The sequence below is a fragment of the Podarcis vaucheri genome (assembly GCF_965113315.1).
Source record: "Podarcis vaucheri genome assembly, chromosome: 5".
Lineage (NCBI taxonomy): Eukaryota > Metazoa > Chordata > Lepidosauria > Squamata > Lacertidae > Podarcis > Podarcis vaucheri.
In genome coordinates, this window is record NC_138763.1 from 65,492,328 (window position 1) to 65,517,905 (window position 25,578).

The 25,578-nt window shown below is 41.0% G+C and overlaps 1 protein-coding gene across 13 annotated transcripts in view; it reads left to right on the forward strand.

The window, feature by feature from the left end:
- EXOC6 (exocyst complex component 6) overlaps positions 1-25,578 on the forward strand; it is a gene marked incomplete at its 3' end in the record, with an annotated part of 98,947 nt that overhangs the window by 61,165 nt on the left and 12,204 nt on the right. For all 13 annotated transcript variants that reach the window (XM_082224918.1, XM_082224911.1, XM_082224917.1 and 10 more), the window contains one exon: positions 3,137-3,210. In XM_082224918.1, coding sequence (XP_082081044.1) covers positions 3,137-3,210 — 74 coding nt within the window. The remainder of the gene's footprint in view (positions 1-3,136; positions 3,211-25,578) is intronic.

The following is a 25,578-nucleotide window of genomic DNA, read 5'->3' on the forward strand; positions in this document are numbered from 1 at the left end:
GCTACACACACACACACACACACACTCTCTCTCTCTCTCTAGAATGTGCTGAATCTGCTTTCTTTCTGACATTTCTTTCACAAGCTGTGCCATAGGCACATTCCACGAATCACTGTGCCAGCTGTGATTTATGATCTTACCACCCACTCCCTTCAGCTTCGCCCCTCCTGGGTCAACATTTTGAGCTTGGTACTTGGTGACAGTGCCATTTACACTAGGAAGTGTCTTGCTACTGTATGCGATTAGATGATGTGGAAAAAGGAAGTAGCCAATATACCAAGATGTGATTCCATGAGCACTCTCTCATCAGATAGAGAAACCTTTTGGAATTGTTAATTGACTTTCGGCGTTCTACCTGCTACCTGATTTCACCATTATGCATCAGTGAAATGTCCAGCGAGACAACTGGTAGAAGTTGCCTAAAAGGCAGCTTATGCACTGTTCCCAAACCCTTCCCTGCAAGGTGCAACCACAGGAAAGTTTTGGAAGGATTACACAATGCCGTCTCAGTTTACACAGGATGATAGACCTGGCCAGTTACCAGAATGCCATGTGAACTGAATGTGAAGCATCACCTAGTGTCCTCTGCAACATTCCTGGATTTTGTATCATAGGGATGTCTTAGCAGACAAAACAATATGGGGAAGGCTTTCTGTTGGTTTAAGGTATAGTAGTATAACTTAACAAATCCACACATGCAGTGTGGTGGCTATTTTCTTTAAGAAATGTGTAAACTGCTTTCTGCCTTTAAAACCATGCAAAGTGATTCACAGATTATGTGCTCACTTTAGCAGCAGATGTTCATGTTTTAGGCTAATACTCATTTTGTCATTCTGAATGGCTGAATGGCAGCTTTGCAGGGAGGTAATATCCTAGATGTGAGACTGCAGCTTGCTACAGCAAATTCAGTTTTTCCTTTTGTCTCACAAGCTGAAGTGGACCATGCAACTGTATCATAAGTATGACAGCTGATCATTATTCCTCGACCAAGTGATATATCAGAAAACGTAGCAGCAGAATAAAATTCCAAATAGTTTACAATATTTAGGTTACAGTCAGAAGCCAGACAAGTAAAAAAACAAAACAAAACACTGACCAACAGCCTACTGAAAAAGCCAGCTTTTTAACCTGGTGCTGAACAAACCACAGTGTAGTGGACAATTCCTCAAAGGTTGAGCCCTTTGCTAAAGAGGTGAGTTCTGGTAGCATAACAGAAGTGACATCTATGTGTATGTGAAAACCCACTGGAATAATTAGAGAATCCTTGATGTGATATTTTTTCCTTGGAACCAAACCATGAACCATAAGGGTGTAGAATTGATTTTCTTGAATCCCAACACCTTATTTCATGTGGCAGACTATATTTGAAACTCAGCGGTGGTCTGTGAGGAAGAATCAATCCCATACTCCATCGACTCACCTAAAGTAGCCCCCCTTTGATATTGCTGCCCTTGCCTAGATATTGGCTAAAGCAGGTGCCCAATGTATTTAGACAGTGTCTCCATTATACACATGCACCAAGGGCTTGCTTTAGACCATGAAGAACATCTATCAATACACGGTCAGGGTCTGATTAACCAATAGAAATTGCTTGGGGTGCTATGGACAAATGCACTTGTTCTCTCTCTCTCTCTCTCTCTCTCTCTCTCTCTCTCTCTCTCTCTCACACACACACACACACACACACAGAGAGAGAGAGAGAGAGAGAGAGAGAGAGGGAGAGGGAGAGAGACATAAACTTGTCTTCTGGAGATGTCTTATGGAGATACCTCTGAGTTTGGGGACTCTGTCTCAGATTGAACTGGATCAACTCCAAATATGAATCAAAACAGGGAGATCTGTTTGTAACTATGACATAAAAGCAATGCTTACTGCGAAGCCTCAAATAATAAAATTTTATTACATCTGGATGAAGCGCATTTAAATTCAAATACCTGAGCCTACGCCATGTTCCTTGAAAGTAAGATCCATTGGAAATCAATGGGACTGATTTTCAAGTGGCATAGTTAGGACTGTGATGTAAAAATGGTCATATTGCAGCTTGTCTGCTTACTCCCTTTACCTGGTCTATAACATAACCTGCATACTACGGTGGTACCTCAGGTTACATACACTTCAGGTTACAGACTCCACTAACCCAGAAATAGTACCTCAGGTTAAGAACTTTGCTTCAGGATGAGAACAGAAATTGTGCAGCGGTGCAGCAGCAGCAGGAGGTCCCATTAGCTAAAGTGGTGCTTCAGGTTAAGAACAGACCTTCAGAACGAATTAAGTACATAACCAGAGGTACCACTGTAATTGCTCAGCTTCTGTATGGTTTGCATTTTAATGTATGGTCTTCTTACATAGCTTTTACACACTTTTGAATTTTAAGAGTAGAATTCTATTACGAACAACTTGTTAAAGGCATAAACACAACGTTCTATCTTTTCTGTAACTCGGCTTAGATTATTCTGCCTGTTTGGATCTTTATGCTCCCTCCTGCTTACTGTCAGTCTTCTTACCATGGTTAGGCTTAGGGACTAACCATCCCATTTTGCCACCGGAAGTGAAATGGGAATGTGCCACTGCCTTCCTTCGGCCATGCCACCCCCCCTTCCACTGCTGCCACAATGCCTCTCCCCTTGCCACAGCTGCTGAGTGAAGGGGCATTCTGCAATGTCTTCCTGCTCATCTTCTCTGCCCCAGGTGCGAGAAAATGAGCGGCAGTGTGGCACACCAGAACGCCTCTCCTCCCTCCAAGATTTGGCGAGAAGGGGATATTCTGCTAGTGGTGGAAGCGATCAGGCAGGCAGGGTGCTGCCTCTGGTTAGGCTAAGAAGATTTTATAGAGCAAATGCTATAATGACAAAATTAGATGCTGACAGCTTTGGAACTGCTAATAATTTTGAAAAGCTTTTCTGATCAATTCACCATGCAAAACAAAGTAAAGCTGCCTCCTTTTCATGCTATTTGGGACACAGGAACTCTGCACTGTAGGACAGAGGTGAAATGTTGGGAGGATATGCCAATGAAGGTGTGTTTCCAGATCATTGATCTTAAAAATGTCAATATCCCAGTGCTTGGTGATCCATGTTATAGTGAAAAGAAATTCTGGATTCTTGATTGAAAGGATTTATTGTTCTTGTTATTACAGTGTTCGCCAGCTCTGAGCCAGTACCTGGGTTCCATGGAGAAACCTTACAGTTAGCGTTCATCGACCTCAGACAAGTAAGACATTATTTGTATGCCTGTTAATGGTCACATTTTACTGAACACCAAGCCTTTGATTCATAGTCCAAGCAACCCTATGTGTTAGCAGATGACATGAAGTCCACTCACACAATGACTTGTGGACCCTCCATCCCCGGCTGCATTGCATGCTGCTCTGTAAGTTCGCTAGAGGGTGGCTTGGGAGAAGCAAGATGCCGCTGCAGGAAGCTGGGCTGGAGAAACCCTGGTGCTTCTGAGCCACATCATCAGATGCTTATGCCATAAATGTGTTTGTTGGCCCCTCATGACTCTTGATTTTGTTGCAACAGACATAACACAACTACCCCTCTGACATTTTGGGGAAATTGGGGAAATGACTATCCCACTACCTTCACGTGTAACAAGCAAAAGGGTATAGCTATTCAGTTGTCAGGATGTGAGGTTGAATTCTAATGTATTTGCAGAGTTGTAAATTTGAATGAAAAGGCTGTTTTAATATATGCTGATCTCATAATGAGTACAATCTTGACGCATATTTCTGTGTGGTGCTATGTGAAATAGTTAAGTGGTAAGTAAGTTCAAATGATGGCTTTCGTGTGGGTTTGTTTGTTTTTTAAACATGTTTAAGGCTGGAGTTATCATGCATCATCATTAAAAGTAACATTTTATTCTGTAGAATATAATCTCTTGTCAATCTTTTACTTTAGGCTGAAATCATATTTGAGACTGCTTGATTCTAGTAGGGCCTTATGAGGAGAGGCGGAAATGAAAATGCAAAAATATATATAAAATCCCAATTTACCTTATGTAGGGTGCACCTTTTGCATTTCCTCACATCATAGGATTTATAATTTTTATTGTTATTAGTAATCTCTTTTACATAACTAGTCTATCTTTTGCTTTAAAATCATTACCCAATTCATTTTCACAACTACCCAGTGAAGGTAGACCATTATGATAAATCCTAGTTTACGTAAGAAAAAGCTGAACTGAGTTGTGTCTCTCCTAAGTATGACATAATATTTTCATTAGGTTCCCTATACCTGCCATTCAGAGTCCCAGGTGCACCATTGTGTATTAAAAGTGGAATGCCTTCCAGGTATTTAAGCAACAACTATTTTAATACAATTTGTTGCAATCATTTTTGCTTTGCTTCTGAATACAGAACGTAAATGAAGACCAGTCCCTTTTTGTTTTCTTCCTCATCTACTAGCGGCTCATTGCAGTGATTTCAATCCTTACAAAGAGCAACATTTAGCTTTTAGTAAGGATTTAACACTCTTCCTCTCCCTTCTATTTATGATCCATTTCTTTCTTAATAGGCCAAATGACAGTTCTTTTCAAGCATACTTAGAAAGGCAACAGAGCCTTTTTCAGAAAGAGGTCATGCTTCTGTTTTTTAGTTTGAATTCGATACTGTTTCATGAATTGCAGGATATGAAAGATAAGGAAGTGGGTCCAGTGGTCAGGTTTTACCTGCCCACCCGGACTGTGCCCTGAGGTCAAACTCCTGATATTTGCTGTTTGGTACAGAGGAGCTGATGACAGGTAGGGGCTGATACAAGGGGGAAAGCTTGAACCATATCAAAGCTAAAAGGCAAGAGAATTGGGACTCAGTGAGAGACTGTAGCTAAAAGATGGATCAGCAGGGTTGCCCTCTTTTTAAAAAGTAGCTGACCTGTGAGGGAAAAGACTTTATCGTCCTGCCAATCACATGCTTACTAATGGAAGCCAGTTATCTCAACAACAGCTTACTCTTTTCTGTGTGATTTCATGGCAACGGGCAAGATTAGTAGGAGCGTGGGGTAGCCTTCGCTGGTTATTTCTGACACAAATTAATAAACGTAGCACGCACTGCAGTTAACTGTAAAGTTTTGGTGCTTTGAAGACACGTTCAGGGCTGTTTCAGGCTTGATGTAGATAGCACTTCTGCGTAGGAAATAGCATGAAACAGCTGTGTAGATCAGCATGTATGTGCTGTAACATACATGACTACCTATATCAGCTTTTGCTAACTGGGTGCCCTCCAAGTGTTTTAGACTACAACTCCTATCAGCACCAGCTAGCACAGCTGACTGACACTGTTGTTTTGCATGCCATTTTGCATGCTATTTTCATTTAGAAATTTTGTCAGAGTGGACATGGGCCTCATAGTGACCGAAAACTGGGGCAAGCATCCCAAAGTGAAAATGGCTGCCTCTAAAGAACCACATGAAACATGCTCCTCTGCTTACAGCAACCTGCTGTAATAATAATTTAACTGTTGCTTCTTATATATTCCTCCATAGCTGATCTAGAACGACTAAAGTGAGAAGTAGAAATTAATTGGTAATTCCTTATGGAATGACTATAGCAAAGTTGGTCCAGTTCAAGACATATTCTTGCAGAAATCCACAGATAAAGCCTTCTTGAGCTATTGATTGCAAACTTTTATATATATGTGCATCCTAAATAAATACTTTGCCCAGAGTTGTTTGTATGGGTGGTATTGGATGATGGAAAAATCAATTATTCTTTTCTACAACCAAATGATCCTTATTCCTAAGTAAATGTATTTTAGTATCAGGGAGGCAGAAGCAAACACCATTTTGTTCCTGTAGCTATGGTAGAGAGTTTTAAGTGAATTTTTATAATGTGAAACTGCACATACTCAATGTCATTAATTTGCCAACTCTGTTTTTAAAAAGTGTGCTGCTGTCAGGTTTTTTGTGTTTTATTTTTTGCTGTAACAGATTAGGAATGTCAAAGCAGTTGGAAAGCATGAAATGTTGGTTGTGCAGTGGGAGGGAAAGAAAATGGTATGCTTCACAACTGGTAACATTCTGGTTATCTAAAGGGGGAATCTCTATAAAACCATTAAGTCCAGGGTCTAAAATGATCTAGTGCTGCACAACTGAACCCAGTGCTGACTGACTTGTGATTCATAACTTGATGTACAGAGATGCACAATTCTTTGTTTTTCAAACCCTGGTTCCTTAAATATCCAAAAGTGACCAAAGGCTATATAGCACATTCAATTGATTTGGTAGGCAGGCCTTCGATTTTAACAGACTGAAATTTGCAGGAATTGCTTTCCAGGATTGGAAACTGTGATTATGCAAATAGGTGTTAGAAGGAGAAGGCTGGTATAATTGTTGTTGGTGCCACACAGACACTAAAGCCTAGAAGTTCAGAGCTGGAAGGCCACAAGTGGACCTACCTGTGACTGTCAAACTCCTGCTCAACTCAAATGTAAAATAGTTGACCTAACATTTAAAAAACTGTATATTGTCCCATAGATTGGCCTTCCTACCTGAAGACTGGGAAGTGCCCAAGGTAACAACATGTAAAAAAAAGAGGTGCAGGAAATTTCTGGCAACCAAAATGATTAGGAGACTGAGGCAACTCTTCAGAGATTACAATGGTCAGGACTTTTTTAACGTAGAAAAAAGGGAGTAAAAGGTGAGGGGACATTATAGAAGTTTATGAAGTTTTCTGTGGTGTGTAAAAACTGGACAGAAACAAGTTTGCCTCCCTCACAATACTAGAAGCCATTGGCATCATCAACTGAAGCTGAAAGATGAGAGAGTGAGGACAAACAAAAGGGAAGTGCTACTTAACATAGTTAAACTGTGGAATTTGCTGTCCCACAAGATGTGATGGGGACATAGGCGCCGACTCCATGGGGCCTGAGGGGGCCCGAGCCCCCTCAAAAATTCGTTTGGGGGGGCTCTGCCCCCCAACAATTTAAGAAAATTATTAGGCACCTTGCCAAAAACCGCGCAGGGGACTCCGGTGCACGCCTCCCAAAGTGACCGGGAGCTCCTGAGAAGGGGCGGGCAGGTCGGTCAGTCAGAGGAAGACCCCCAGCGGCGGGACTTTAGAAAGGAATGGAGGAACGCCGAGGAACGGTGTATTCGTCGCCGTCGAGGGACCGGGGTGAGGGGAGAATGGAGGGGACGGGAGTTCCCGCCGCCGGAGCGGGGCTTTTTTTCTGGGTTCGGCTAAGGTGACGTTGGTAGGAGGGGGTGGCCGCCTCCCGGCGCGGAGCCTGGGGAGGGCAGGCCGGTTCTTGCATGCAAAAGCACCACTGCCATCCTGCCGCCAGTATGGACCCCGGTATGGGCCCCCCCAATATTTTTTATAAGTCGGTGCCCCTGGATGGGGATGGATCAACTTTGTTGTTTAGTCATTTAGTCGTGTCCGACTCTTCGTGACCCCATGGACCAGAGCACGCCGGGCACTCCTGTCTTCCACTGTCTCCCGCAGTTTGGTCAAACTCATGCTGGTAGCTTCGAGAACACCATCCAACCACCTCGTCCTCTGTTGTCCCCTTCTCCTTGTGCCCTCCATCTTTCCCAACATCAGGGTCTTTTCCAGGGAGTCTTCTCTTCTCATGAGGTGGCCAAAGTATTGGAGCCTCAGCTTCACGATCTGTCCTTCCAGTGAGCACTCAGGGCTGATTGCCTTAAGAATGGATAGGTTTGCTCTTCTTGCAGTCCATGGGACTCTCAAGAGTCTCCTCCAGCACCATAATTCAAAGGCATCAAATGGTCCAACTTAGTTTGCTTTAAAAGAGGTTTAGACTAGTTAATGAAGGATAAGGCTATCAATGAAGCAAATGGCCATCACGACACCTCCAATATCACAGGCAGAATGCCTCTCAACAGCGGGAGAAAGCTATTGCCCTCATGCAGTGTTCTTGAGCTTGGCCACTGTGGTAAAGCAGATTATGCAGGCTCAGGAGATCTCTTCTTATGTTCTTACCCATCTGCTGTCCTTCTAGAGTCAGCAGGATTTCCTTAAGTAGCCAGGTATTTGGCACCAAGGACCAATTATTATCCACTTGATCCTACTGGGTTCTAGAAGCTGTTCAAAACAGCTGCAGTTAAGACCTGTTATCCATTCACTCAGTATGATGTACACTCCTCTTCAGGGTAGCTAATGTGAGAAAAAGGTACAGTGGCTTTGTGAAATCCAGTCCCAACTGTTTATCAGAGGGCCAAAAGGTGATGAACAAGTGTACATTTTTGTAGGTTCATTCCATCGTGTAATTCTAATGTTGAATAGAAATATTAACACATGCTGAAACATGCTAAATAGCTCACTGCCTAAGTGTTCACATGCTTACCAGATACTGTGGACTTTGTACTGATAGTCAGTGGATAGCTCAGTTGGTTAGATCATGGTGCTGATAACACCAAGGTTGCAAGTTCAGTCTCCATATGGATATAACTGCATTGCAGGGGGTTGAACTAGATGATCTTCAGGCTCCCTTCCAACTCTGCAGTTCTATGATTCTATGTATTGGTTAATGGCTTTGGCTACTGGTTGCTCTGAGGGGGTTTCTGCCTTGGCTTCTAAACTTCATGCCCCCCCCCCACTATTTGCCCATCTTATACTTACACTGATATGCTTGTTTTTCAATTTAAGAAGTAATTTGCTGTCGGATACTGTGCTATATACTTTGCTTAAAGGCACAGAAGATAAGATCAACTCTGTTTCCTTTGTCCAATATAAAGTTTGGTCTCTATTTTTGCATTCTTGCTGACTTGCATCTCATTGCTCTTCTAATAAGCTTGGGAAGCAGCCTAAATCATAGATACTTCCTGTAATTGGAAGCATTCTAAGCTTACAATTAATGGAACTTGTTCTGTGTAGCTAGACCCACTTTCAAATAAATCCAGAATAATGTACAAACTAGGAATACTCAACTGAAAGGAGCTGAAAGTTCAAATGACGTATATTCCCAGTAAGCTTAATTTAACTAAGCCAATAATACACCTTAAACTTCTTTTGAGCTCAAATTACTTTAATGAAGGTGTTAATTACTGAGGGATTAACACTACTTCCAAGTGATAATGGATGGAGTCCATCAATAGTGGGTTAGAATAATATGGTTTTAGGGAACACAAGAATCTACCAAAGGATTACTTGCCAGGAATGGATGCTATTTCAAAGTAGAGGCAGGTCATAAGTGATGTGTGTTTTTCCCCTTAAATCGCAGCAGGCTTGAATGAGGGAAAGAAATTATCTCTCCATTGTGAGGGCAAAATATTTCTCTTTTTGGCACAGTTCAACAAAAGCAAAAATAACTGAATTTATCAATCCCTATAGCTTTAGCTGACAGGATGCCAAAGGCGACTCATTCATGAAGTCAATATTGGAAAGATATGGGGAAATTAAAATAATCAACTACCTGTATATGGAAGTGTTATTTACATATTTTGAGAATGTACTGCGTAGGGAAGACAGCAGGTACAGAGTTCTAGAGTGAAAAGTAGCAATTAAATCTTACAATTTAACTATTTAAAATATATAGCCATTAAGACTGCATGTAAAATTTCAACATTTGTTCACTGAATGTATTAATGGAACACAGCCGGTCACAGCTGTGCACCTGAGTGTTCCTTTTGGTTTCTAAAGGTGGAAGCAAAGAGATTCCACGGACCTCTTGCATGGTATCTGCAGAGATCCACCCTGTCAATATTTGCTGATGACTCTTCTCCAGACAAAGTTCCTATAGTGACAGTGGTTACCAAGTAACTGAACTGCAATTGTGAGCTGCACAGCAGAAATCCAACACAACCCAATCATGATAAGATGGAAGTCATGTTGGCTGGCAAGCCCTGTTACCTCAGGAGATTGCAGTTCCCCTCATACTGGGTCACCTTTCCCTGTCACTCAGGTTCATTGCCTTGGAAGCTTTTGGATCTTAACACTTCACCCGCCTTCTGGAGAGGCTTTCTGTATCTGCCTTAGATTGTAGGGAGACTACAGTGTGTCAAAACATCTGGTTTCAGTGCTTTGGTATATCAGTCAGCACAAGATGCCTCAGAGGAATTGCCAGGACTTACTAAATACCAGATGTGCTGAATCCCTGTTCTTTCTCAAACCACTCGTACTGGGCTTAATGGCCACTGAATTCAATCTAGTGCCAGCTGGCTACTCATGCTATCATGTTTTAGTGTTCCTAATTCGAGGTTTGCTATTAGCGGTGCTGGAAAATAACAGTCTCTACTGTCTGCTTATGCTGCTCTACTTACTAAAGTTACTGGAGTCTCAAGTGACTTCTGTGTGGTTGGGTGTGCTTACGACCAGTTTAGGCTGGTTCACCAGCTATGGCTGTTCGTGGACCAGGATAGCGTGACCCCAGTTGTCCACATTTTAGTGACCTCCTGTCTGGAGCGCCGTAATGTGCTCTGTGTGGGGCAGCTCTTGAAGGCAGCCCAGAGACAGCAGCTAGTTGCAGAACTGTACTGTACTGTACTGTACTGTACTGTACTGTACTGTACTGTAACCTAAAGGGCTCTGGGCCCAAGTTCTTTATAAAGCAGTCTCAACCATCTTGGGCCTTACAATGAGCAAGGAAGGCACTGTTGGTGGTGTCATCCCTGAGTGCTGCCCATTTGGCATTGGCCTATATCTGTCCTCCTCATTATTAATGTTTAGAAAGAACTTACAAACATTCCTGTTTACCCAAGCGTTTGATGGCTGAAGGGTAATCTTGAAGTTGTTGACTGTGAGGGTATGTGGCTTGTTTGATATTTTTTTTACATGTTTTTGTTTCATTTTTAATTGTTAGCAGCAGAGCTTTGACTAAGTAATAGAGCCATCTACTTTGCTGTAGATGTTCAATCCCTGGCATCTTCAGGTGTGGCTGGGAGAGTTCATTGGCTGAAACCCTGGAGACACACTGCCAGCGACTGCCTTTAAAAACAAAGCCTCATTATGCCAATAAAGGCTGAATGAGTGAATGAATAACCGTTTGCTGCCTTGGGCTCCTTTGGAAGTAAGAGCAGGATAGAAATTTAATAAATAAAGAAAACTACTGTTTGCTGCCTTTTTTTTTGTTACTATACTGAAGACAGACTGAATAAATGTGGAAAAGTAATAAGAACAATGCATGATCCTCTTCCCAAATGTCACTGAGCAGACTACAGAGTAAGCGCTGAGGGAAAACCGCCCACCCCCACAGATCTGTTGTACTAATTCTTTTGACAATTTTGAGGGACAATTTCTCCTAAGAATCTGCATGTCGGTGTGATCGTTTGTCATTGGTTTCTCCACACACATGCTGCAAAGAAGTTATTGGTTGCCCCAAAATAATGTGTTTCAGTATCATCTGAAGAGCACTATTCTTGTGAGGAGAGACTTTATGGTTGAAGGATGATATTGAATGAAAATTCTGTCATGAGAAATCATTTTGTAAATGATGCATATGCTCAGTATTCAGTAGTTTTGGAGGTATTACCATTAGTCACTGAAGTTTGTGATGCTGCTTGCAAGCCTGCAATCAAATTGGTTTGGTCAGAGTGTTAATAATTTGATACATTGTAGGAACTGCTTCAATAAAACATTGTAGTCTCAAAAGTTACTTTTTTATTATTACTTTATTTCTTTTTATTTACATACTGTGTATATGCCCAAATGTCTTCTAAGTGGTTTACAACTATATAATAAAATTGTAATGCTGTTGTCACATTGCAATTCACATGACCACCAATAGGCCACAGCAACTCCAGTGTGAGGACCAAACATCAGACATCCATGTTGTGAAAGAACCCATTTCTTTCATTAAGTTTTTTACAGGCAAAGTTTTTGTTGAGTTGTTGGCTGTGTGTGTGTGTGAAACTTTTACAGTGTAAAGCCTATAATTTCTACCTGGAAGTAAGCCCTGTTGAATTCAGTGGGATTTAGTCCCTGTCAAGTGTCCATACTATTGCAGGCACAATATTCCAAATGAGCACTTGAAGCTTAAACCTGATGTTTTGGGGGCTGGAATCCTATATCTACTTTTACCTGGGAGTAAATATTGTTGAACTCAATAGGACGTCCTTCTAAGTCAACATGTATAGGATTGCACTGTCTGTGGTTTTCCCAGCAATTTGCTTAAACCCCAGTTTGTTACTTTCCCCATTTATTTGTCAAACATAACAGCAAAGGGATATAAATCGTATTAATTAACACAAAATTAAATAAAGATGTGACTTTGCAGCAACATTTCCCCTCCCCAACAGTTGTGGATTATTGCAACTCTTCTGATGAGTGGAGAGTGAAATATGTTTGGAATTTGTCCATGCACTGTTTTAAACATTGCGTTGTAAGTTCTGGAAAATGGTGACCTAAAACACTACTAATCCAACCAACTTTTACCTCTAAAATTGTTTTGTTGCTTTGTGCAAAAGGACTCTGTGTACAGGCTAACGGGCTACACAGAAACAACTTGTCCAGACCCCTTGCCCTTTGAAAACTGTCTGCCAGACGGCTCCTTTTCAAGCTGTAAACTCAAAAAGACAGTTCTTTTGCCACCGGTCCAGCTTATTCTTTAATGATGAGAAAGGAGGCACTACAATTAGACAATGTTTCTTTGTGTTTGTATTCAGGGTTGCTATAGCATAAGTGGTGCCTGCCTTACTCCATTTTATCAACCTGGCGACTTTCTATGACCTTTCTTTAGAAAAAAATTATAATGCTTGACTTCTAAAACAGGATTAGCAAAAGTTGTAGCATCAAAATATTTTCTGGGTATTCTAGCAGAGCAACCGCCTTGTTTGCACAATTCCTACCTAACATCCTGCATTCTCCCCCACCCCTTGCATACGGTCCTCAGTTCATTTGAAGTCCTAAGGAATTAGCAGTATATAATATAACAAGACCAGGCATCTCTCAGAATTTACCCCAAGGTCTAGATTTAAAGAAAGCACTCTGCCCTGGGGGGGAATTTAGGTTGTTAAGGATTAGTATGAACCCAAATAACTTTTGACTTTTTCAGAGCAGAACAATTCCCTGTGGTTCAGCTGTCATAACCCCTGAGTTTATGTATTTATATACACTTACAAATGTGTGAGAGATTATATCCCCATTATAGTGACAGCTAATATCTTCACTTAAGGATGTCAATTTGAAACAGATGTACATATCTTAAAAGGAAAGTAAGGGCAATCTATTGTTAATGTTCAGACTTTATCCTTAACTGCAGTATCTAAATAGATTTTACTATTGAATTATTATTTTTTTTAAAAAAATGCATTCCTGTTAATGTGATTGTCCTGTTCTCATATTTATAGCTAATGTACCTCACAGTGTTTAGTAGATTAGTTTAAGACTCTATTGACCCTTAAGATGAAACTACAAAGTCTGATGAAATATATCTTTGAAAATACATCCCTCCTGATACATTTGACGTATCCCACCCCAATTAACATTGTTTTAGTTGTGCTTTATGCATAGGAACAATTTGTCCTTGTTATAAATTACATATTGTCAGGGAGAATATCTGGATTTTAGTAAGACTGATGTATCTGAACGTACATAAAGAAACAATGAAGAAACTGGACAGAACACACATACCCCCTTTCTCCCTGTTTCTAAAACATTATCTTCATCATCCCATAGACCTGTTCCTTTGGAGAGGGAGGGACTCGTTCCTTTTACTCATTTACATTTCTTGCCTGCCCTTCCTTCTAAGGCATGAATGAGGAACCTTTAGCCCTCCAGATGTTGCTGAACATCCACCAGCCGCAGTAAGTACAGCCATTGGCCAGGGATGATGGGAGTTTGAGTTCAGCAACATATGGAGGACCAGAAGCTCTCCACACCTGCCATAAGGCAGTCAGGTTAACAGATGTGTTTTTGCGTGGGCAGGCTACCTCAGATTTTCCTCAAGGAGAATGTGAAAATGTACCAGTGGGGAATATGACTTGGGGAGGTATCCCAAGGGCCAGATAGAGAGGTTTGGAGAGCTAAATCCCCTGGACCTGAGGTTCTGCTCCAGCAGCCATTTCCTCTGAAATCTGCAGTGACCCAGAGCTTCCAGTGCAGAACAGCAGCTGGAACATCTGAAATCTTATGAATGCCTTTGCCCCTCTCTAGTAACCCTTGTCTGTTTTTGTTGTCAGATGCCTCAAGAACCTTGGTTAGTAAATGGTATATAAATATTCCGAAACAATTAGCAATCTAAACCTACAGGGCTCAACAGGTAGTTGAAAGACTCTTTTACTTGAGTGCTGCTGATTTCTTTGTTCATTTATTACAGTTTTGAATGGGTTTGTGTTGTGCCATGTTTGAGACAGCGGTAATCCCATATTCAGTTCTCTGTCAAATTCTGTATGTAATGGCTCTGAAATGTTTTCTGATTAAACCAAGGATGCTAGTCATATTCGTTGTTGGCCAAAAAATATATAAAATTGTCTTGCATATAAAGACATAAAGTCTCATAGCGAACATAGTTCACAATTGCATATGTTTAGCAGGGGTTACTTTAGGAGGAAACGTTGGCCAGCCTTTTAGGTTTTTAATTAAGAAGGTCACAATCAATTATAGCTGAATTTCAAAGAATTTAGCAATTAGCTGTAATCTGCAGTTCCCAGCGGGAGGCTTTCATACTATTAAAAAGAGATTGTTTCCATCTCTGATCAAAGCCAAAATAAAACTAACAAGATTATAAAATATTTTGTGTGTCTTATGCAGAACACTATACCGCTGTGTTAGTGAACGGAGTTTTCTTTTATTTTTTTAATGCTATCTTTTGGTTTGATTTATTTTTTAACATTTTATGTGTAGGGGCCAGTACTTCATGAATGGTGACAACTTATCTGTTCCGTTAAGCAAGTGGAGCAATTTGGCCTTTCCCTTTTCCCTTTTTTCTTAAAGAGTATGTGAATAGCTTTGAATATTTTAAAGTAAATAATAAAAATGCAGTCTACGGTAACCTAAAGTTTTTGACATAAGTATTCATGTCATCGAAGTTAAAGTAAGCTGAATTGATGGGTTCTTTCAACAATCTAGAGTATGTGCCGAGTTTTGTACTTTTAAAAAAAAAGGTCTAATTTGCACTTTCCAATGAATTTAAACTTTCTAGATTTGTACCTACTTAAAAGAATGTTTGTGACCTTTTGACCCTTTTGTTATCCCTAATTCAGAAAGGCCTTTATTCTGTAAAAGCTTAGGTATTAAAAAAGAAAGAAAGAAAGAAGAGCGAAAAAGAGGGGGGGTTGGGAGACGTTAATGGCATAACAGTCCTTTCTGGCCATCCTGTGTAAGATGTTTATGCAAAATGTCAATAGAAGCAATTGGCCTAACAGTGTGACAACTTACTTTGCTTGGAAATGGGCTAATCTCCTGTTTGGGTTATCCAGAGGTCAGGTAGGGATTTCTTTCCTCGCTCCCCATAGTGCAGGGCTATACACTTTTACAAGCTTTGTTGGGCTGAGGCCCAAATCTTCCCTACCCTGATGAGTCCCGGTTATCTGCCAAGGAAAACAGCATGCTTAACCCTGAGCACTGCAAGTAAAGCCCCATTTATTTTAATGGAGCTTGCTTCCAAATAAAAGTGTGCCTTGGATCTCAACTTCGGTGTGCATTTAGTTACCCCTGAACGTGCACCTCCCTTTTGCATGCAAAGGATGGATTCACCCCACAACCAATGGGCAATTTTTATCCTCCTTTATTATGTTAAGTTAAGCGGCTGAAAACCGTGTCCCACTAACAAACACAGAGGGGAATGGGTGTGCATAGTTGTACAAGCACCTGAGTTTAGGATTGGAGTGCCAAACATACATGTTTTCTGCCCCTTGAAAATTGTTCTGCTTTAACATGTGCTTCCTTTGCTTCTAGAGGGGAACTAGCTGATATTATCATCCATTCTTTCAAAGAATTCATTAGAGGCCTAGTCCTGTCCCTTCCTGAAGTTCATGTGGAAATCCCGCCCCCCCCCATCAAACATTGTCGTCCTTCAGAGCTTGCCACCACTGCCCTGTCACAGCAGGCTGGAACTCAATAAGTGCTCAGGCAAGCATGGAGGGCCATGAAATAGGCCTTGGCAGGTTGCATGCTGTGAACTCCTGGCTCAGTGAATCAGCTTCTGTGTGTTTTTATAACAGCCTTTTCCCCCCTCTGTTAATTACGCCCGGAGGCTGTGGAAAGGCAGCATTTACCTGTTGAAACAGACTAAGCAGCAAGTGTTCTGACATGTTTATCAGGCAAATTGTATCTGACAAATGGTAATTACACATGCAATCAGGTCTAGAAGTATCTGATTGATTACAGGTTAATAATAAAACTGTTAAGCATTGGGTACAATTTTTTGGTTGGAGGAAAGTTGTGTAAATCTGAATAACTAGTACTCACGGGTATAAATATTTTGGGATGTGGACTTTAACTTATAACCTTTTTAAACAACAACAAATATTCAACTTACAACTTCTGTTGGACAACTTCTTTGTGGACATTTCAGTCCATTTCTGTTAATTAAAATTAATCTGCAAATGAGCTTCTAGCTGTATATAGAACCTTATCTTCTTTAATTATTTTGGAGTTTGATCATGAATGAATCCAGCACATATGGCATTTCCATTGTTGCTTTTCTTTCCCAGCTAACTGTCTTGAAGGAGCTGTACTCCTCAAAGGACTATCTACAAAGAATACTGTATGGCTTTTATGTGTGGGACTTGAATATACCTGAAAGAGCAGGCTAGTGGGACCTCACTATATGTGGAGTAGCTTACACATGACTGTGTTCCTATTATAATGCACCACAGTGAGTTTCTCATTTATACATTAAAAAATTGACATTCAATACAAGGTCACCTATGTCTGAAGAATAGCTGAAATGTTGGCCAAAATCACTTAAGGACAATGAGAGTTAACAAATAATCTGGATCAAAATTCAGCCTTGTTACCTACAGTTTTCAAACTGAACCTAAAGGAATCTAGTGACAGGAAAGAAAATCCTAAACCCCAAAGGTTATTCAAAGCAAGCAACAAATGTCCTTTTTATCTTGGAACTAAACCGCTGAGTGGTGTATTTGAAGATGTGAATTAGGTTCAAATAGTGGGGCACATAACTTGGGGTCAGCTATAGGAATTCCTCACACAAATGTCTTCCCACATATTCTTTTGTTCTTTTGATACTAGTCAGGCTGCAGGGTTCAGCCTTAGCTCTTTGAGGGTTCAAATAGCAGGGAGTTAACTCATTACTGGGCAGCCGATACAACAAATGGATTTCCAAGCACCTATATGTTAGAAAGGAACAGAACTTTTAAAAATATAGCGAATTCAAAGACTTCTCTTGGATCTAACACTTACCCCCATGCCTTGCACGAATATGCCTTTTTAATTTATGGGATCAGGTTTACCAGATTGTCTCTTGACCATCCAATAGCTGAGATAATTATTCTTATAATATAGACAGATTAGCAGAACGTCAGTCCTAAGCATATTACAGGGAAACAATTGCCACTGATTTTAACCAATGCATTGGGAACGAATCATTATTAGAAAATATTATTTTAAAATGCAGCTGTGTTCAAATCCTATGTATAAAAGCCATGTACAATTCTTTGTATATGTTCTCTCACAGAGAGTATTTTATTGTATTTTTATTTATTGTTATAAATTAAGAGGCACACCAGGACCTTTGCAGTGAATAATACTTCCAGTACTAAGCATAATGCAATGAAGACAACAAAATGTTTGTTAAAATTTTAACAGTATTAAAATCAGAAACTTTAGAGGAACTTTTATAAAGGAAAAATGATTTTGATCAGATCTAGGGCAAACAGGTTATAAGGAGAGATGTATAGATCCATGAAAATAATAAGTCTTTTAATAGAGGTTTAATGTACTTAGACTTTTGTTAAAAACATTTATTACGCTATTTTTTAATACATTTTTTAATTTAGTTTATATAGGACCATTGTATTGTAGCACTCAAGGGAACTTGCATTAATCTCTGAAAAACAGCAAATCCAATTACAAATGTGGCAAATTATATTAGGAGCAGGTTGAAACAAATCCACCAACTTAAAAACATAAAAACCATGACAATGACTATTTAAAACAATTAATCAATATTAAATTTACATCTGAATACTGTATATATGTTTTACTTGAGTGACACACCTGGGTGGCTCCAGTTAGACACTGAGAAAATAATACGTTGTATTAAAAGCACAATCTTATAATTGAGGTCCAGTAGCTGAAGGACTTGACCTGCAGGTACCTGCTGTGCTGGCCAGTGGTGCATCTCCATCTTGTGGAACAGTTGCTGGCATAGTGCTCTGTTGGCAGAGCTGAAATAGCTCTGCCAGCAAACTTACACTGGCAGCATAGTTAAAGACTGGTACAGTCAAATGGTGGAGTCGCTGCTTGCGGGAAGTGAGAAGCTTGCGGGAAGTGAGAGTGGGAGGCGCAAGGCAACAAGGAAGGTGGCGCTGTGCGAGCACCCTGGTGGAGCCAACATTGAGTTCCTGCTGGTATGTTTGCACAGTGCTGACCTCCCTGTCCGCAGAAGGTCAAATAAGAACCACCACCACTCCCCTCCCCACCATTCATTACATATATATATATATATATATATATATATATATATATATATATGCAGGTTTTGGTGTCTTCGGGTGTCTTCCCGTGTAAGAGTCGGGGTGTCTGGGCGACGTTTCGACGAGGTCTCACTCGTCATCTTCAGGCTGGTGCTTTCGGCTTCTTGTTACTGTAACAGTTGTTACTTCTTGTTACTGTTCCAGTAACAAGAAGCCGAAAGCACCAGCCTGAAGATGACGAGTGAGACCTCGTCGAAACGTCGCCCAGACACCCCGACTCTTACACGGGAAGACACCCGAAGACACCAAAACCTGCATTCCTGTACCCGTGAAAATCTACGAAAGCATATATATATATATATATATATATATATATATATATATATATATATATATGCAGGTTTTGGTGTCTTCGGGTGTCTTCCCGTGTAAGAGTCGGGGTGTCTGTGCGACGTTTCGACGAGGTCTCACTCGTCATCTTCAGGCTGGTGCTTTCGGCTTCTTGTTACTGGAACAGAGCAGAGTCTGGTGTTTGAGTTCCTATAAATACTGTTGAGGGGTGTGGTGTATAACCTCCAACGTTCTGGGCAGAGAGGAAGTTCCTAGATTAGTGTGCCTTTTCTTCTTTTGTTCCTTAATTACTTGAGGGATATCTTGGGTGATTTCATGAGTGATATTCTGAATACCACTGGGTGGGTCATTAAGTGTAGATTAGTTGCTAAAGCTTTCGTGTCTTGACCTCTTGAGCTTGTGAAGAGTTTTTCTGAGAAGATGGCTGTGCTGCATTTAGTTGTGCTTTGGCTTGGCTTCGTGTATAGGGGCGAGCTGTGGTTTTGTGCCTTGTGCCAGCCAGATCTGTGTAGGGATTGCAGGGGGGTGCAGCATCCGGAGGTGCCACTATAGTTTGGCTACTGGATGGAGTCTGTAATATGTCTGTGGAGAGGGTCTGGGTTTGGGTCTGGTGTGGTTGATTGGTGACGGCGTTCTGTGTGCCTCTGGTTCTGGTGTCGGTTTTTGTGGGGAGGGCTAATTTCCAGATGTCTGGCAGGCGGGACGTGTCGTCACGCTTGTTCATGTTGTGAGGGTGTTTCTTTATCTCGATGGCTTCCATGATTATTCTCTTGTGGTGATGTTCCATATTAAAGAGCAATTTGGAATCTGCAAAATTAATTTCGTGTCCTGTTTCTTTCATGTGTTGGAAAAGAGAGGAAGTTTTTTCTTCTTTTTTGACGGCATTCTTGTGTTCTGTGATACGTGCATTTATTCGTCTGTTTGTTTGTCCAATGTACGTGGCTGGGCAGACTTTGCAGGGTATTTCATAGACCCCTTGGTTTTCCAGCTGGATTTTGTCTTTTGGGTTTCTGAGGATATTGGCTATTTTTTGGTTGGTGCAGAAGGCTGTTTTGATATTGTGTTTATGGAGGATTTTGCTGATTTTGTCTGTAGTGCCCTTGATATAAGGAAGGAGGGCCATGCCATTGTTTTCTTCTGTGTCTTGGTTTTTGGGGGGTGTTTCTTTTTGGATTAGCTTAGTAACCCTGTTTTTCTGGTATCCATTGGCGATTAACACATTTGAGAGATTCTGTAACTCAGTTGTCAAGTGGTCTTTGTCAGCCAGGTGTTTGGTTCTGGAGATGAGAGTCTTGGCTACGGAGTTTATTTGTGCAGGGTGGTGGTGTGATTGTGCATGTAAGTAGCGGTTGGTGTGTGTTTTTTTCCGGTAGATAGTGTGTCCTAGGGAGCCATCAGGTTTTTTGTAGATTAGGACGTCAAGAAAGGGGAGTTGGTTGTTGTCTTCTATTTCCATAGTGAATTGTATTTTGGGGTGTAGGCTGTTGAGATGTGTGAGGAAGCTATCTAGTTTTTCTTTCCCGTGTGGCCAAATTACAAAGGTGTCGTCAACATATCTGAGCCAAAGTTTGGATCTCTCAAATGTGTTAATCGCCAATGGATACCAGAAAAACAGGGTTACTAAGCTAATCCAAAAAGAAACACCCCCCAAAAACCAAGACACAGAAGAAAACAATGGCATGGCCCTCCTTCCTTATATCAAGGGCACTACAGACAAAATCAGCAAAATCCTCCATAAACACAATATCAAAACAGCCTTCTGCACCAACCAAAAAATAGCCAATATCCTCAGAAACCCAAAAGACAAAATCCAGCTGGAAAACCAAGGGGTCTATGAAATACCCTGCAAAGTCTGCCCAGCCACGTACATTGGACAAACAAACAGACGAATAAATGCACGTATCACAGAACACAAGAATGCCGTCAAAAAAGAAGAAAAAACTTCCTCTCTTTTCCAACACATGAAAGAAACAGGACACGAAATTAATTTTGCAGATTCCAAATTGCTCTTTAATATGGAACATCACCACAAGAGAATAATCATGGAAGCCATCGAGATAAAGAAACACCCTCACAACATGAACAAGCGTGACGACACGTCCCGCCTGCCAGACATCTGGAAATTAGCCCTCCCCACAAAAACCGACACCAGAACCAGAGGCACACAGAACGCCGTCACCAATCAACCACACCAGACCCAAACCCAGACCCTCTCCACAGACATATTACAGACTCCATCCAGTAGCCAAACTATAGTGGCACCTCCGGATGCTGCACCCCCCTGCAATCCCTACACAGATCTGGCTGGCACAAGGCACAAAACCACAGCTCGCCCCTATACACGAAGCCAAGCCAAAGCACAACTAAATGCAGCACAGCCATCTTCTCAGAAAAACTCTTCACAAGCTCAAGAGGTCAAGACACGAAAGCTTTAGCAACTAATCTACACTTAATGACCCACCCAGTGGTATTCAGAATATCACTCATGAAATCACCCAAGATATCCCTCAAGTAATTAAGGAACAAAAGAAGAAAAGGCACACTAATCTAGGAACTTCCTCTCTGCCCAGAACGTTGGAGGTTATACACCACACCCCTCAACAGTATTTATAGGAACTCAAACACCAGACTCTGCTCTGTTCCAGTAACAAGAAGCCGAAAGCACCAGCCTGAAGATGACGAGTGAGACCTCGTCGAAACGTCGCACAGACACCCCGACTCTTACACGGGAAGACACCCGAAGACACCAAAACCTGCATTCCTATACCCGTGAAAATCTACGAAAGCATATATATATATATATATATATATATATATATATAATTATTTTCCAATATACCCCCAATAACAGCCAAATTATAACAATGACAATTAATTCCTAAATTATATAATTATCAAAATGCCAATCAACTTCCAATTTTAGTTAAAGTGGCTCCTGCATGATGGTTTGGGTGCATTTCCGATCTTATATCACTGCGTTCCATGTCAATTGCATTTCAGTTATAACAATAATCCCTTAGTCAACAGCTACATATTTAATGATTTCCATTTCTTATGTTACAATATGTAAATCTATAGCTTCAAGTGAGGAACTCAAACTATTATCTTCATTCTGCCCTGTGTGTGAGAACTGTTATGTTCTTGGAGATTCTTTCTGTCCATATACAGTGGTAAGAACAGCTTAGTTTATGAACAACTTGGATTAAGAACGCTGCAAACCCGGAAGTTGGTGTTTTGGTTTGCAAACTTTGCCTTGAATAAGAACATGTTTCGCTTCCTGTTGAGTGTGTTCCATTTGTAAATTGAGTCCCCTGCTGCTATGGGAAAGCACCCCTTGGATTAAGAACGGACTTCCAGTACGGTTTAAGTTTGTAAACCAAGGTACCACTGTATGGTGTCTCTTTCACTTCCTAGCTGTTGTTTTCTCCAATCGTGACTTCGAGAGGAACTGAATCTTGAAGTTTTTCAGAGGTCTTGTCTCTCCATCCCTTGCTTCAATGTCTCAGAACAGGCGACTGTCTGCTATAAACCATTCTGTCTCACTAGTAAAACATGTCACAGATCTTCATCATTTCCCCCTTAGCCTAGGAAAAGGTGGGCAGTTTTCGAACGCACTTTAATACTCCTTTCCAACTCCCAGAATCTCTGCAGCATTCTTATCACAGCCCCCAAATTCTTTTCCTTCAGCTAGAGATTTATGGCCCAATTAAACATTATTTTGGATTGCTTTCCATCAGTAGCACAAACAAATCACAGTCTCTTTTTCCTTGTCTTTTGTTTTGAATCAGAGGTGAGGGGAATTATGCTGTCTTTCCAACAGTCATACTTGAGCTTCCCCTCCTTTCTTCATTTCAGATCACACACAGTTTTCCCACAGTTCATATCAATATTACTCCAATGTCCCTTCCTCACTTGTAAATATCTTTTTGTTTTGTATTCCGGAGAGGGTTGCTGAATCATAAATATATAAAAGAAACTTGGAATAAACAAACCGTGGGTTTCCCTCCTCCCAACTGACTCTCACATTGAATAAAATCTTATCTCGATTCAAACCTTTGATCCATGTAGCCAGCCCTTTTTTTCTGGGGGGATGCATACCCCTAAACATTTTGTGAATCTAAGTTTGCCCTCATTGAGGGGCAGTATTTCAATATGAGTAGGAAAATGAGAGTACCCCTAAACATTTTTTTAGAATGTATGTATCTGATATGTTCCATAATGTGCTGCTGCAACCGTTTTCCATCATGCACTGGTACTTTAAAGTCCTTTAAAGAGCCAATTAACCAGATAACCTCTGTTCCTTAATGGCGGCATAGGAGGCTTTTCGCCAGGCAAAGTGCTTTTGCACTCGGCACCTCCCTGCCTCCCACATTTCATGCCGGAGCAAGAGCCAGGTAGTGAGACAAACTGTGAGTGAAGCCCATTCCCCCCAGTCCCTGGGGGGAATTTGCAAGGGTGATTTACCCTCTGTCATCCTTGCTTTCTGTTCACCAACAATCCCCCCCACTGTCATGGGAGCTACCTCCATTAAGGCAGGTGGGACCGGAAGCCCCAACCATCTGCTACTAGTACAATCATGGGTGGTGCGTGGAAGGAGCTCCCTCTCCCACTGCATATGATGCTCCTCCATTCCATAGCCCTGCTTCTGTTGATAGTTCAACTATACCCCAGACCTGTTGCAAGAAATTTCCCTCCCATGATACGGTCAAAAGGGATTATTTACAGATGGCGTATCTTTTTCCATAGGAGGAGGCGGCAGCTTGAGTTATTGCTCTTTTTCCATTTGACATTTATATCGATAGTATAGTAGTCAATTTAGAAGGGCTTCATTTCCTACCTGTTTTCTCTTAGGCTACTTTGAATTTATGCCGACAATATGATTGTAGAGTCCCACTCGCCAACGGGCATCAGATGCCTGCTTGGAAGTCTTGGGCACTTCCTTGTGTAGGTGAGCAACTTGTCATAAATTATTATTATTGAAAGTTCAGTCTGTTTACCTATGCCAAGCTTATGGTGAGGAGGAACAGAATACGGGAGAGGTTAGGATGGTAGCTGTAAAATGTTGGAAGCTAATCCCTCTCCCTCTGCTCAGTATTGAACAGTTCTGCATTTAAGGCGAGAGGGTGGTGAAAATGTCAAACCATTGGAAAGTAAGAGAATGAGTCCTCTCTCTTCCAAGTATTATACCAGCCTTTTTAGTGAGAGGAGAGGAACTGGACAGGAAATATCCCTGACATCTCCAGGAGGTAGAACTGGAAGAGACAGTCTCCTTGTCTGAGGGCTGCTGCCAGTCAGTGTGAGCGTAATTGAGCCAGATGGACCAATGGACTGACTTGGTATATAAGGCAGGTTCTTAAAATGGAAGCAGCTGCTCATAGCAAAGCTCTGACCGTTTGGATTAAGAACATGCCAGGAACTGTTCGCAAGGTTGACAAGCTGTGTTTTGATGGAGCAAATCCAAAAACAAAACAAAACAAAAAAACACCACCAGGATTGCTTAAAAGCTCATGATTATGGCAAGCTTATAAATTCGTTCAGCAAAAATGTTTGCTCTGCTTATGAATAATCCAAGGGCCGACAGAGAACCCTTCTCCCAGAGCATCAAAGACACAGTAACAAAAGCAGATTGAGCCATAATTTTGTTTAATGCAGACCTGGGACTTTTGAAAGACCATTTCAGATGCGGCTGAATGTGAGAGATCTTGAAATCCAGGAAATCTTTTCCTTATTTCGATTTCAGGCTCTGAAATCTTCAGTAACTCTAAGATGAATGTGGTCAGAGATTGTGTACCTGTGGTTTAGTAATTTAGCCCATTATTTCCTGTTCCGCCTACAGTATGTAGCATTATCTGCCACTTTTGTTGCATTAAATTGGACTCCACACTTCCGTTACCTTTTTGGTGTCTTAAAAGAATAAATGCATGAGAATGTGCCTTTCAGGTTTAGCTAAGCATTGTTTAGGAAAGATGGACATCCTAAAACCTCATTTTTTGATTATGCAAAACATGCCTGCATATAATGCCTTTTTTCTAGTGTCTTTCAAAGTATGTATATATTCTGTGTGTTTCCTTTACTATGATATTACTTGCCCCTCTATTCTTGTCCTTCTCTAGCTGTCTGTTTTGTTAGGTGCAATAAGAAAATGAATCCTGAGAGGACAGATAACATTAATTTCCCATTAATTGTCTTAATTTCCCCCCATCTTTTCTTTGTCTGACATACCATTAATGCAATGCTTTCCTTAGAAATGCATTGAATTTGAGAGGAGTAATGAAGTTGCAGCAGGCTCTTTTCATCTATGGAAAATGATGATCTTAACGTGCACATCTAGCAAGTCATCAATGGTTGGATCCAGAGGAAGTTAGTTGTGCTTTAGTTCTTCCAAAATCAGTGGGACTCAAGTTGTTATGAGTAGTGCATAACTAACTTCCTCTGGATCCAACCCAATGCATTTAGCATATATTTAGACAGTTAAGGACAGCCACTTTTTAAAAAAGCAACTCCAAGTAAATACTTTAAAGTTAACACTGTGTCCCAGAGCCAACATTCGCTAATGTGGAAAGGCTCAAAATTGGGAACTAGTGTAGAGCACAACCATGTTAATAGCACATATATTCACACTAACTAGGTCTGTGTGCCACAGTCTGGGAAACAATTAAGACAAAAGTTCAAAACACTGACATCCCCATAAACAATTGTAAGCTGGTGTATATATTTTTGGCAGATGTATCTG